General features: G+C 56.4%; 5 protein-coding genes across 5 annotated transcripts; 2 read left to right on the top strand and 3 right to left on the bottom strand.

Moving 5' to 3' along the window:
- Positions 1–1,281: 1,281 nt before the first annotated feature.
- GLRG_02597 (uncharacterized protein) lies at positions 1,282–1,593 on the bottom strand (the record flags this gene model as incomplete). The annotated part of the gene is made up of 1 exon (XM_008092606.1): positions 1,282–1,593. The coding sequence occupies one exon, from the start codon at positions 1,591–1,593 to the stop codon at positions 1,282–1,284; it is 312 nt and encodes a 103-aa protein (XP_008090797.1).
- Positions 1,594–1,765: 172 nt separating this feature from the next.
- GLRG_02596 (CNH domain-containing protein) lies at positions 1,766–5,529 on the bottom strand (the record flags this gene model as incomplete). Its single annotated transcript, XM_008092605.1, has 2 exons — positions 1,766–1,855; positions 1,909–5,529. The coding sequence occupies 2 exons, from the start codon at positions 5,527–5,529 to the stop codon at positions 1,766–1,768; spliced, it is 3,711 nt and encodes a 1,236-aa protein (XP_008090796.1).
- A 1,545-nt stretch (positions 5,530–7,074) lies between these two features.
- On the top strand, positions 7,075–7,338 carry GLRG_02595 (uncharacterized protein; the record flags this gene model as incomplete). Its single annotated transcript, XM_008092604.1, has 1 exon — positions 7,075–7,338. The coding sequence occupies one exon, from the start codon at positions 7,075–7,077 to the stop codon at positions 7,336–7,338; it is 264 nt and encodes an 87-aa protein (XP_008090795.1).
- An 850-nt stretch (positions 7,339–8,188) lies between these two features.
- On the top strand, positions 8,189–9,058 carry GLRG_02594 (V-type ATPase; the record flags this gene model as incomplete). The annotated part of the gene is made up of 6 exons (XM_008092603.1): positions 8,189–8,239; positions 8,353–8,383; positions 8,471–8,553; positions 8,610–8,725; positions 8,791–8,961; positions 9,016–9,058. 6 exons carry the CDS (start codon positions 8,189–8,191, stop codon positions 9,056–9,058), a joined length of 495 nt encoding a protein of 164 aa, XP_008090794.1.
- A 2,055-nt stretch (positions 9,059–11,113) lies between these two features.
- Positions 11,114–12,084, bottom strand: GLRG_02593 (uncharacterized protein; the record flags this gene model as incomplete). The annotated part of the gene is made up of 3 exons (XM_008092602.1): positions 11,114–11,226; positions 11,287–11,814; positions 11,976–12,084. The coding sequence occupies 3 exons, from the start codon at positions 12,082–12,084 to the stop codon at positions 11,114–11,116; spliced, it is 750 nt and encodes a 249-aa protein (XP_008090793.1).
- Positions 12,085–13,135: the final 1,051 nt, after the last annotated feature.

Genomic DNA, 13,135 nt, shown 5'->3' with positions numbered 1-13,135 from the left:
GGTCAGGGTTTCTCAATATCTTTGGGTGAATGTTGAGAAACTCAGCGTTGAGGGGACAAGGGTTGTGTTGCTTGAGACATTTGTGACTCTGAGTGAAAATGAAGGTGGAAGTTGAGAAGGAGAAGAGCGTAAGGAGCTATATATGCCTTTTAAGAAGGCCAAAGAAGAAGGTGCATCTGGCAGGAAAGAGCTGGGTGGCGCCTTCCTGCCTTCCACGGTCGAGTATCAAGCGAAATATGCTCTTTCCTTCCCTCTAGTCGCATCATCTACAATCTTTGCTCGTTAATACTAGAGTATACAGAATCTGCCAGCAGCTTCTTCACGGTGCCCGCTAAGGTTAGCATACCATGTCATGTCTTCCAGATCAGAATCCAAAGGTACATTTCTACTCGAATCTTCGGCCGTGTTAGAAACGCCCATACAAAGAGCGTAACAGCCCCAGAGGTTCGTTCCCGTCCTAAGACTACGCCGCAAGGCAGACACAGCCTTTATCCTCTGCTCGGCATCTCTTGGTTTGGAACTGGACATCGATGCTCATTGCGAGGTCAAGGGTTCAACCATAACATCTCTTTGTTGGACTCTAAGGGATTGATCGTAGAAAAGGGCCTCTCCCCCCACAGTCACCGTCTACCCCGGACTACCCATACCCGATACTCCAGAGGCAACGCTGAGGAACAGTCCAAGGGCAGGAGTAGTAGGAGGCCAAAGAGCAGCAGCTGTGAGCTTTGCGAAGGTGATTAGTATAAAACTACACCGCCACGACCACCACCAACGCCATCATAACCACCCCAGCAGATGGCTTGAACAATGCTGAAGAGGAGGAGGAGGAGGAGGAGGAGGAGGAGGAGGCCCAGACCTCACTCGGGGGTCATTGTAGCCCGACGGCTAAATAGGCCTGAGGCGGCGTTCAACGTCCCTATACCGTTCCTTGGCGTCGCCTCCGGGGTATTGCGAGTAAATACTCCGGAGCAGACAGTGACCGGAGAAAGCCAGAGACCGTTTCGGGAACAGCCTCTCGAATAGCTCTCGCCATGGCTCTAGCATGACTGGGTGGGGAATACAACGCATTAACACGCAGCACCAGATTCACGCCACTGCCATTCACAAGGACATCCGTCGTCGGTAGCCATCCCGGTCTCATTCTTCAACACGCTCATGCAATTACGAACAAGTCGGATCCAACCCAGCCCGCCCCGCGCACCCGTATGCAAACCTCGGACCTCGAAGCTCCGACGACGACGATGCACAAGCAAATCCGTCACGCTATGCTCTTCTGCTTCTTCACCTCACAATCGCGCAACGCCACCGCATCTCTGCATGGGAACAGCTTGCTTCGAGTTTGTTCTCGGCCGCCTCTGTCGCTCGCTCTCTTCTCATTCTTGTCTCGCCCCGGCCGCCTCCCACCCCCGCCTGTCGCGGCCTCTCGTTCGCTCCTCTGCCGCAACCAAACCCTTGGATAAGAATGAGGCCCTGTACCAACCCGGCGAAAACTCTCATCCAAATAGAAACAAGAATGCAAAACAGAACCGTACGTCTGTGACAAAAACAGGTTGCCTTTGCCTGCTCTAGAAGAGACATCCCCTCCCAAATCATTGCCCCTTGGGTCTGGCGCGCGTCAGCCGGTACACGGCCCTCGTCGCCGTAGAACTTCTGCCAGCGACAAGCCTGCAAAAGAAGTTGAGTCAAATCACTCTGGTATCGATCTTTAATCAAACATGGGTTCCCCCGAGGAACAGGCAAGATGCTATAGCGACGCAGATGCCAATCAGGGAATTTCCGATCTCCTATTGCTCTTCCAAAAGTCGATGGCTTCGACGACGTCCTCGCCCTTTTCGTCTTCATACGCGAAAATGATCTAATGAGTGTGAGCGGGGGATATTGCACCAAAGAGCCGGAAGACGGTCCTACCTCGTGCGTACTGCTGTGCAGCATCCGAATGTTCTTATGCGGCACAATGTGCACGGCGCCATTCTCGATGTTTCTGAGCTCGATGAAATTTTGCTCAAACGCCAGGATCCACGGGTAGCTGAGGGCGAAGCTCTGTGGCGTTCCCTCCCAATCGATGCGCCACTCCGGCCTCGCCCGCCAACCGTTGCGGTTGACGAAGAAGGAGAACTCGGAGTAGTTGAGCAAGAACTCGCCGTTGAGGCGCTCAATGTGGATCGGCTTGACGTTCTCTTTCCGTGCAACAAAGTCGAGGCTCGTGTCGGCCTGGTCAAGCAACGACTGCGTCTCGAGCGTCTCGAGCGACACCACCTCGAAACCGCGGGCACACGCCACACACAATTTGGACTTGAGGAAGTGTACGGACGACGATTCCGTGGGGATGTAGAACTCCTTGAACGGCTTGAGCTCGTCCTGGCCGGCAAACATCTTGCCAAAGCCCTTTTGCTTCTTCCCCTTGGACATGGCGTCGTTGGGCTCGTACACCTTGATCGTAGTCGAGAGAGCCGAGGACTTAACGCAGCACACAAGATGCCTGCCCAGACAGATGCCCGTCTTGAAGAAGTTGCAGTGGCTCTGGATCTTCTTGGGTCGCTTGGAAAGAGCGGGCTCGTTCGGGTCGAGCGCCCCGAGAGGGTACGAGTAGAGCGCCTTGTTGGACAGCACCAGAAGGAGGCCGTACTCCTCGAGGACGTCGAGCTGGGTGACGCTCGTCGTCTCGATGACACGCCTCGGTATCGCGTCCCTGCTCTTGCGGTCGGAGAGGTAGATGCCGTTGTCCGTGCCGTACAGCAGCTTGCGTCCACCATCATATGGCGTGACGCAGTTGACTTGGTTGGTACCGATGAAGAACCCTGCAGAGATGACGCTGGTGTTGAAGAAGTCGGCGCGGGCCCTCAGACGTTGTTGGGCACTGTCGATGAACTCGAGCCACTTCTTACGTGCAGCCTGGTTCGACGCGTAGAGGGTCAATTCGTACCCGGCCTTGCCCAAATGCCTGAACGTGATCGGCCAGCCTTCGCCTTTCTTGCTGTCGTTCGTGTTGTTCCGCAGTTGGGGGATCAAGCTCGACGACGATCGCTTCATGGCACCGGAGTCGGGGATGACCTCCTCCATCTCCCGAATGGCAAGCAACTCGAGGGGAATCGGTCGCCGGTAGGCTTTGATTTCCTCGCCCTTGCCGACTTGTTTGATTCTCACGAGCAGGACGGCGTGGTCGAACAAGAACGCGGTGATCTCGGAAGCGTCCTGCGGTGTCTTCTTCAGCTGGCTCTTGAACACCAATTCTCTGCCCTCCTCCGTCAACCGCAGGTCGACTCTTTCGTTTGGCCGGAAGCGCAGTTGCTCGTGCAGGCGCCTCAGGTTGAATCTGTTCTCGGCCTTTCCGGACTCGGCGTTGACCCTGGTCAGCAGGTCGCGGATCAACTTGAGCACCTTCGGGATGTCTTCCTTATCCGAGTTGCCGTCCTCGGTGTACTTGAGGACGTTCTCGAGCAACAGCGGGTAACGGGCCAATCGTGTTGTCGGCTTGGTGAGGTAACCGTTGAGCTCCAGCTTGCGAGACTCTTTCCTGCGTTCGATCTCGTCCACAAACTTGGCAAAGTACGGGTTGGCCGAACGCTCGTTCTCGAACTCGAACTTGGCCTCCAGCTGCTTGGATCCGTACATGATGAACGGCTCGAATTGAGGCACCCACTCGGCGAAGATGTCACCAATGTTGCCGACAACCGGGTTCTTCTGTTGCCGCTCCGTCAACGACTTGGCGAACCGCGAGCTCACCGCGTGAAGACTCGGGTGATCCACAATGTTGCTGAAGATTGACTTGACGACCTTCTCCCTCCGATTCGCAGGTATGGGAGAAGCCTTGGACCGCAAGGGCAGGATCCAAAAGTCACGAAGGTATTCCAAATCCTTGACGAAATCTCTTTCCGTGTAGCAGATCTCCGATATGACTTCCTGTCTCTTCTTCTCCTTGTCGCCGACGCTGTCGGCCACTTCCCTCGGCACCGAGTTTATCCACAGCTTCTGCTCGTCCGTCTGGTCGACGTCGTCCTCGTTCGCGGCGTGGTCGGATTCCTTCTTCAGGCCGGGCTGGATCTTCAGGTTCAATCGAGACACCTGCTCCAGTCTGCGAGGGCAGGCGATGGAGTAGCAAAGCTGGTCTCTCGTGCACGTTGGGGAGTAGCATTCGGAAAGGAGGACGAAAACGCCGTTGACGGGGGGCTTCTCTTCGGGTTCTTCCATCAGTGTTTCTCGGAACTGGTACATCTCCGACGTCGAATCTCGCAGGCGGTGCTCGTATGTCACATCGTGGAAGAACTTTTGCGCATCGAGTGCTCGTCCCAGCAACAGCGCCAGATTCCGGTCGGTCGTTCTGATAATGTACGACAAAACGTCCACGGCCTCGGCGCCGCTGAAGGCGTTCTTATACGTGAGCTCGTTCTTCGTCCGGTCGCCGGTGATGATCTTTTGTCGGAAGCAGTCGGCAACCCTCGACAACAACGCGGGATATACCAGGGGAGGTCGGATCTTGCCAGTCGGCGGCCGTTCACCGTCCATGGACTTGCTCATGGAGGGCCTATGCGCCAGTGTCGCAGAGTCGCTATCCGAAGGTGTTATCGTGGGCGCCACTGTAGACGCCATCGACATTGTCCTTTGGCTAAGGGCATCACCACTCGAGGAAGCCATGCTGGTCGTCCTCGTCTGAGACCCGGGCGCCGGCGTATAGCCTGCCCCAAAGCTACCGCCGGTGTTGGGCAGCTCCACGGGTGCCCTCCTGTTCGGGATGACCCGCCCGCTCATGGTCTGGTGCGAGTTTTGGTATTGATGCATATCGCGGTCATGGGAGGGATAGCCGGTCATGGACATGGCCCGATCATCGTGGCGTTCCGGCACGACCCTTCCTTGAGCCGTGGTTCGAGACGAACTCGGGTTGTACGGGGGTTGGCGGAAAGCGTTGGCCGGGGCTTGTTGATTCGGCAGGGAGCCGTAGGCGCTCGGAGGAGGCTGGTACATGTTCGGCCTCGGGGCGGAGGCGAGAGACTGCGATCGGTAGGGATCGCTGTTCAAAGCCGGCGCCGGGCCTCCTCCTCCTCCTCCCTGGTAGTATCTCTGCGTCGCGGTTCTTGGCGGACCGTACTGCCCCTGGGGCGGGTGCGGCGGGCCTCTAACATCGCCGCGCTGAGGGATGGGTCCGGCGGGCCCTCCGTACGGGCGGCGAGCCTGTTGTTGCTGGTGCATGTAGTGTGCTTGAGGATTGGGAACTTGGTAACCGCCGGATGCCGATCGCTGCTGTGCGGCGTACCCGTTGGGCTGTACGGAAGCACCTCTCGGAGAGCCCGGCTCGCGATCCATGTACTGACCCGGAGGCACTCTCGGGGGTGGTTGGCGCTGCATAGACGACATGGTGGAGGAGGACATTGTCTGCGTCCTGCCCTGTTGCGGCATCATCTGAGGAGGCATCGAGGAGGAGGTCATTGTCTGGGAACGTCCCGGCGGGGGGGCTGCGCCGAAAATGTTGGAGAAGGCGGTATCGCGCTGGTAGTTGGACGAATGACCTCTCGGGTCGCCGTGGTATTCGGCCATGATTTGGGTTGATGGAGCTGATAGTCGGTAGTGAGAACCCTTATCAGCTTTTGATCGTGTGTGTGTTGGCGGGTTGGTTTAAGGAGAGAGAGAGAGAGAGAGAGAGAGATGGCGAGTGTGCCAAGTGGAGAAAAATGTGGTACAAGAGAGTCGAGAGAGAGGTGCGGTACTAACAACGCGAGGCCTAACGGCCGCCGGCTATGGTGAGGAGGCACAGGACCGCGCACGCCGCTCAAAGGGCACAATTGAGTGTTTGCGAAACGAGGCCGCGGCGACAATCGTCAACGGATCGTAGAGGCAGGCGGCGGCCGGCGACGAGGGTGGATTTTTTTTCTCCGTGGTGGTTGCTTTCCGTTTCGCCTTTGTTCTATTCCCCGTCTCCTTTCCACAATGGGTTGGGTGACGTTATGGGCCTCTCTGGCTTGACTTGACTTTGACGCACAGGGCCCTGACCCGGGCACGAGGCGTTGAAGGGGGTGAAGAGGAGAGAAAGGAGGAAAAAGATACCAAACCGGGCAACACCCGATGGAATTGGGTTATTTTTTTCCCTTTCTTTTTTTCGTTTGTCCTTTTTGTTTTGTATCTTTTTTTTTTTTTTACGGGTTTCCGAGGTGCCGCGAAAGGAGCGTCGGGGAGGGGATGGGGCGGCGGGAGAGAGCAGCGTAGCGCGGGATGTGCGGCGTGGATAGCAAATGCTGAGTAACGTGGTTGCTGGCGGAGATGGAAATGCTGGGGGACAAAAAGTGATGGTTCGAGGTGGATGTGGTGGTGGAAAAAGGGTGTCTGTCGGTGGTCCCGTTGGTCGACGGCGGTGCTAAGTCATTGGTATTGGGCTAACTAGGATGGACCCCCAGAAACGAACAACCGAATTGGACTGGACTCTGGGACTGGACTGGACCGGGCCAACTCAACTCAACTGGGACCGAGATGGGAAACCTGGGATGTCACAGGCGTCGAAAGCTGGGGATAACCTACGCAGTACGGATACCCTACTAGCCTTAGGTATGTACAGTACCAGGTCAAAAGTCTGGCAACAGGCCTGGCGGGACAAGGACAGGTTGGACCGCCAGTCTGGGATGATGGGATGCCGCTGTGAGGGGCCAACCACCTCACTTATCCTTCTCTGGGGTTCTTAGGGCTGGAATTCGTACGCTCATCACCTGAACTAACACTTACTTGCGTAGTAAATAGGTAGGGTGGTCTGTCTCCATGTAGGTATGTAATACCCAGGTATGTGAGATACCTCGGAAAGGAAAGGTAGGTAGGTAGGCAGAGCAGGGACAGATACGGCGGCGCCGCCTTACTCGGATCTGACGGATGCGCGTCCTCTTCCAAGAAAAAAGTGCAACGTGCAACTTGAATGCAATGTAATTCCCAATGCCTCCTTCCTGCTCCTCTTCCTCCCTCCCTCGCTGTCTTCCTCGCTTCACACTTGGCCCGAGGGTGCGACAAGCCAAGGAAGTCGAGTCGCGGCACAGCATATAAGTCGGTCACGGTCTGGTGCAAGCCGAGTCGAATCGTCTGCGTGTGCCACTCACCACCCAGATGCATCGCCGTCAATCAGACGCCAGTCAAGTCAATGTCAAAAAAGAAGAAGAAGAAGAAAAGAAGGAAAGAAAAAACAGCATGGCCAAACCCCCAAAACGTGCAAGTTCGACCATCTACAGAGGCGCTAAGGCTAGGACTTCCAAGGTCGGGACTTGGCCCGATCTACCGTTTTCCCCCCCTAACGTCGTGAGGAAGTCGCGGCGCTCTGCTTCGATATTAAAAGACGCCCGCTTGAGTGGCCTGCGCATTCCTCAGACATGATTAGGAGCCGTCAGGTCCTAAGAATATACTAGTGTCTAACTTGTAGCGCTGCTGGCATCTGCAGTGCCTCGTTTTCAAGCAGACCCTCTGTGCAGGAGACTACCGAGGAACAAGTCGTGCGTGAGGGTGGGCAGCGTAACTACTGGGAGAGAAATGGGTCTTCCTCTGCATGATGGCTGATGCGCAACCGCACACAACTACTCCTCCGGGATGTTTCCAAAGCGCAGGTGTTCGGGGTAAGGGAGGCTTTGACGAAGCCTCCCGTCTCACAAGCCGTTATTGTCCAACCAGGGGTGCCATCTAGCTTTAGGACATTAGAGGCGCAACAAAAAGCCAAATCTGAACCATTGCGCCTAGGCTCGTTCCCCCCCCCCCCCCATTTGGGCAAGGACGAGAAACAACGGCCAAAGCACTCACTCGAGATAACACGCGATGACAGTTGGGTTGGCGGGACGGGATTCCATTCCTCCACATGTGCATGCCGGCGATAAGGCCATGGGTTATCCGCATCCGTACCGATAAGACGGACGTGCCATCTGGAGAACGTACTACGTACTACGTACCTAGCTGGCCGCTCCACTCAACCCAACCCAACCCAACCACACCCACTCCCAGCCCGCCGCTACGACACCAGCCACATTAGCCACACTATCGCTGGAGATGGGGCTGGTGCTTCGGCCCATGGTTCTGCCGCGTCACGAGTTTCTCAGCCTGTCCGGGTTGCAACTTCTGATTGGACCTCGTCGCCGTCACCAAGCTCCAAGGTCGGGATCCTCGAAACGCATATCCCCCTTCCGTCGGCCATCACCACAAACCCTCCGCATCGAGTTCGACTACATCGTTGCCCAACATGGCCGAAGACTCCGTCCTCGCCCCCAAGTTCGCGCCGTTCATCGGAATGGTAAGCTCTCCGCCTCTCCTCCCCGCGCGCCTTGCTGTCTCGTCGTCGACGAAGCAAGCTTGCTAGCTATGACATCGACCACCGAACCTTGTGCTGACGTTGCTCCAACATAGGCCGGCATTGCGGCTGCCATGATCTTCGGATGTACGTTCTGCTGCAACACACACAGCCCAGCTACCCTGCTCCCGACGCGACCAAGACAATATGCTAAATAGGACTCGTATCAAATAGGCATCGGCGCCGCATACGGTACCGCAAAGTCTGGAATCGGCATCGCTGGTGTCGGAACATTTAGACCCGACCTCATCATGAAGGCATGCTGCCCCGAAGTACCCGCCCGATCAAACGGAGTTCTCTAACGCCTGCGCAGTGTCTGATCCCCGTCGTCATGTCCGGTATCATTGCCGTCTACTCCCTCGTCATATCCGTCCTCATCGCCCAAGATTTGACCCCTCCCGGCGCTGGAAGCAACTACAGCTTGTTCAAGTCAGTGACATGCCGATCGGGGAGATTTCGATATTCGAGGCTTTTGTTTGCTAACCGATAGACAGCGGCTTTATGCACCTTGCCTGCGGCCTGTCGGTCGGCCTCACCGGCCTCGCGGCTGGCTACACGATTGGTATCGTCGGCGATAAGGGTGTGCGCTCGTACATGGAGCAATCGCGCATCTTTGTCGGCATGGTTCTGATTCTCATTTTTGGCGAAGTTTTGGGTCTCTACGGGTAATGGCGCCCCGTCGCTCTTTGCCGCCATCCGTCCGCTAACCCGTATCCCAGTCTCATTGTCGCCCTTATTCTGAACACCAAGTCCAAGGGCTAAACACCCTCCGTCAGTCCCTCGAATAATCGAAATGACAATCAAAAATACCACTACAGCTTAGCCACGCCCTTCAACGAAACCACTGTACATTAAACCAGGGAACCGCCGGACGTTGGGCTGGAGAGAAACATGAAAAGAGAGGGTGTATCTGGGTGGTTTCCGGTCCAAACCTGCATATGGCACGGCGTTACATCAGGACCCTCGTGTAGAATTTACGTGTGAGGGGCTAGAAGAGAGTTTACGGGGCGGTGGAAGGTATGATAGGCATTCGGGTCCAGTATGTTTGAAATTTGTCGAAAGCAGCTTGTCTCATATTCCCTTTGGCGTGTCCTCGAGGATACTTTTTTCCCCCTCTTGACCGCCAGTGTGACGTCTCCCTCTCGATACCCATCGGCATCGTTGGTGAGCAACGGCTGCATCTTCTTAGACCCGGCAGATCCACTCCAGAAAACATCGTAAGGGTGTGCGAAATACGATGCGATTGGAAAACGTGTGATGGAGCAACAGTTCCCGGGTTAGAGTATGTCGACTTGGCCTCGACGTTCTGCCCCATCGGATCCTTAACATGCTACTAGACTTCAACAGCAACCAACGTTTTTCGTCAATCGGTGTTGGATTAACCCCCCTTCCCGCCGGAGATATATGAGACCGGCCACCCCGGCCAGCCATACCTTCTCGAGAAAAAAGAGGCAGGAACCCTCTCTCACACTGGGTCTCAGTGAACCCCCCCCCCCCCCCCCCCCCCTACTCTCTTCACTGTTTGCCGTGTACAGTACGGCGCCGGGCGAGGTCTAGTACGACGATTTCATCACTCCTCCGCCCTCCCTCGAAGTCATGGGGGTGGGCGGGTTCGAGGAGGGGGGTCCTTGAACTCCCCCTTTGATGGGGGGGCTACGGTTCGGAAAACAAGGGGAGGATCCCACCAAGGTTTTCCATGTCCGGAGGGCTTGCGGGTTTTTGTTTTTGTCTTTTGTCTTTTGTTAGTCTCGAAACGCAGCAATGGCAAGTTGAAACCGGCTTTCTCGGGGCCTGAGTGACAGCGGGAAAACGCCTGTGGCTGTGGAACTGGGCGTCCTGACCGGGACGCTGAACATGCGTAAGTGGCGAGATGGCCGTGATGGTGTTGGGTGAAGAGGTTGGGAAGAAACCTCTCTAGGTGAGAGATTTCGGTTGGGGGGGTGGGATGTGCGAGTGGTTCTCCGTAAAAGGGACGTCTCATCGAAGAGAGTGAGTATACAGCAAGCCAGACGCTGCCCCTTTCGGAGCCCATGAGGTTGACCGAGATCAGGCATGGTCGTGACTTCTGGCTACACGCCGACGATACATGACACACAAGAAGATGCCTTAACCGCTGTGCTCCCCCGGCTGCAAGAGGAAACGACACGCAGTCACCAAACGCTTCCTCCCCCCCCCGTACTTTCACCTCCTATCTGCTATCCTCCTCCCTTCGGCTATTGTCGCGGGCACGCGAACAGACACTCCGTGTGTGCCTTCACCCCGTTCAGCTACGCCGATTGTTTTCTTCATGGAGAATCTGTTCTTCAATTTGGTTCATGCAACCCCCTCCCCCTCGAGGCCAATAGCCCCCGGGGGGTCCCTATGCTATATGCCCTTACTGCCTGATACCTAAAAACGAAATGACAGCAAGTCGACGGCCGTTCCCGTCCTTCGCTCCCAGAAATAGTTCTAGCCCTGCTCGATGTCGAGTGAGGAATGGGAGAAAAAAAAAAAAAGCGTTGGAACGTCCCCCACGCCAAAGCGCGTGAGGACGGAGAAGAGAAGACCATATACTGTCCCGGCCTGGAAGAAAGAGTGCCGAACGCAATAACGTTTGTCCCTTTATAATAAAAGAAAAAAAAAATCAGGGGCGAGAACCATATCCTTTCCAAGAGGATTCATCGGCTTCGACATGCTCTTTGTCGAGACGCAAATGGATGGATGAATGATGAGAAAACACATAAAACATGACCCAAATACTCCTTTTCCGCCCTGATGCATGACGGGACCCTTCGCTTCTCAGTCATATCACATGTGCAGCCTCCACAGGCTTATCATCTACCAGAGACGTCCGGTAAGGCGACGGGTCAGCTTCTTGCGCGGCTGAGTCGGCGCGGGTTGGCGCAGGTTCCGCCAGCTGCGTTCGCGGTCTTCCCATGTCTGCATTTGGCCTGCAGAGGCAAGTCAGTGCCCGGGCTCTTCGAGTCATAAATAAGGGATGAGAAACCCACTGAGAAATCGGTTCCATCGACGATCCTCGTCCCAGAGGATGTCCTCGCCAGACTCCCGCGCAAGCCTCTCCCGACGAGCGCTCGCGGCGGCCTCTTCTCCGACCAGGTGCGGGTCCTCGAGCGGTCGAGACTGTCTCGCCCGCTGGGCGGCTTCCTCCTCGGCCATGCGTTCGGACATGAAGCGGCGGAGGTGAGCGACGGGGTCGGCGCCCTGGTTCATGCGTCGCCGGGCGACGTTGTTGAGCGTCGGGTTCGTGTGCGCGGCCGACCAGGTCTGGATGCGGAATTGATCGAGCAGCTGCGCCATGGGTGGCGCCGGGGGGATCGGGGGAAGGCCGGTAGCTTGGCGGGGCTGGGGGGTCGAACTGCCGGAGCGATTAGAGGCCGGGGCGGCAGGAAGCAGTGAGCTCGGGTACGGGGTGGATCCGTGGGTGCCGCGGCTGACATCGCTGCTGTTGGCCGGCGGCGAGTAGGCGGGGATGGGCTCGGGGTTCGGCACGGTCGAGTGGTAGGAGGGCGCATCTGAGACTATTCGCCGTGTGTCAGCAAGCTTCGAGTTTCTATTCTGTGGCTCGTTAAAAGACGGTAAAGCGCAGACACGTCAGGCGCCCATGACCGTCTCACGATACTACAGTCTTCCCAGTATCCCACTTATCAGGCCCTCGTGACAGTAACAAGGTCCAACTCACAGTAGGACGGCGCGGCCGAGCGGATCGAGGCCGTTTCAAAGTCATCGGCGGTCAGCGCATCGGCATGCGAAGGAAAGAACCGTGAGTGCTCGGTCACGGCGGCGGCCATTTTAGCAGTGTTGTACTGTTTCTCGGTTGGATAGAAGGCGAGATCCTAAACGGGAGTAGGCGTCGTATATTCAAGGGTAGTCGGTCAAAGGCAAGGTGCAGAAGTCGAAAGAAAACACGACGACCATCTGGTTGCGGAGGAAGATCCAGGCCTTCAGTATAACGGCGCAAGCGCAACTGCAAGGTAGGTGCAGCAGGCAAATAAAGCGGTGACCCCTGGATGAGTTATCGTGTGTAGCAAAGGCAACTCTACCTCGAGCACAGCAAGACGGCAAGGATTCAGCAGCGGGTTGAGCGTTTAAGATGCGAGTGACGCCTTCCAAGACCCGAGTTCTAAGACAAGAGTGTCAGGGGGGGGGAAGAAGAAGTCGGTCACGCACGAGGCGGAAGAGAGGTGAGGTGCGCGCTGTCTACGGATAACAGTACGGTGATGGATGCAGTCCAGTCCGAGGCGGTGGGAACTAGGATACCTCTGCCCGAAGAGTGGGTGCCTTTGGTGCGTGGTGTGCGTTATGGAGGGGTAGGCCCGTGGAAGGTTGGAGCTTGGCGCAGCAGTAGCGCAGCTTCGAGCCTCTCTGGTGTGTGTGTATTTTTGTCTAGTGTGCTCAGAGAGAGGGAACCTTGCTCACGATGGACGAGATGGTGTGGGTGGTGTGGAACAGGTGAGAGAGAGAGGAGCTAGAGCGATAACGGAAGAGGCACAGGCGGGAGCAGGGTACAGGATGTCTTCAGTTGCGTGTGTTGAGTGGTGTCGAGGCAGAGCGATGCAGGTCGAATGTGTCGTTTTCCTCTTTGAGATACAGAGGGAGGGGGGAAGGGTCGAGGTAGTGGAAGGGGACAAAGTCGAAGGGGACGGGTGGCATGCAGGTTGAGCAGAGCATAGATGATAGTCTTATAACCGCTAGATCAAGACGGGGAGGTCTAGAACAAATGGGAGAAGAAAGGACAGACTCACAGCTGGAGCAGCGGGATACGACCAGGTACTGTGGAATCCCACATAAGCTCGTTTACACCGAGAAGCCGATGAAGTCTCAAACAGAGGGAAAGAAGAC

This window comes from Colletotrichum graminicola (assembly GCF_000149035.1).
Source record: "Colletotrichum graminicola M1.001 genomic scaffold supercont1.5, whole genome shotgun sequence".
NCBI lineage: Eukaryota > Fungi > Ascomycota > Sordariomycetes > Glomerellales > Glomerellaceae > Colletotrichum > Colletotrichum graminicola.
This window is presented reverse-complemented; position numbering and strand designations above follow the sequence as displayed.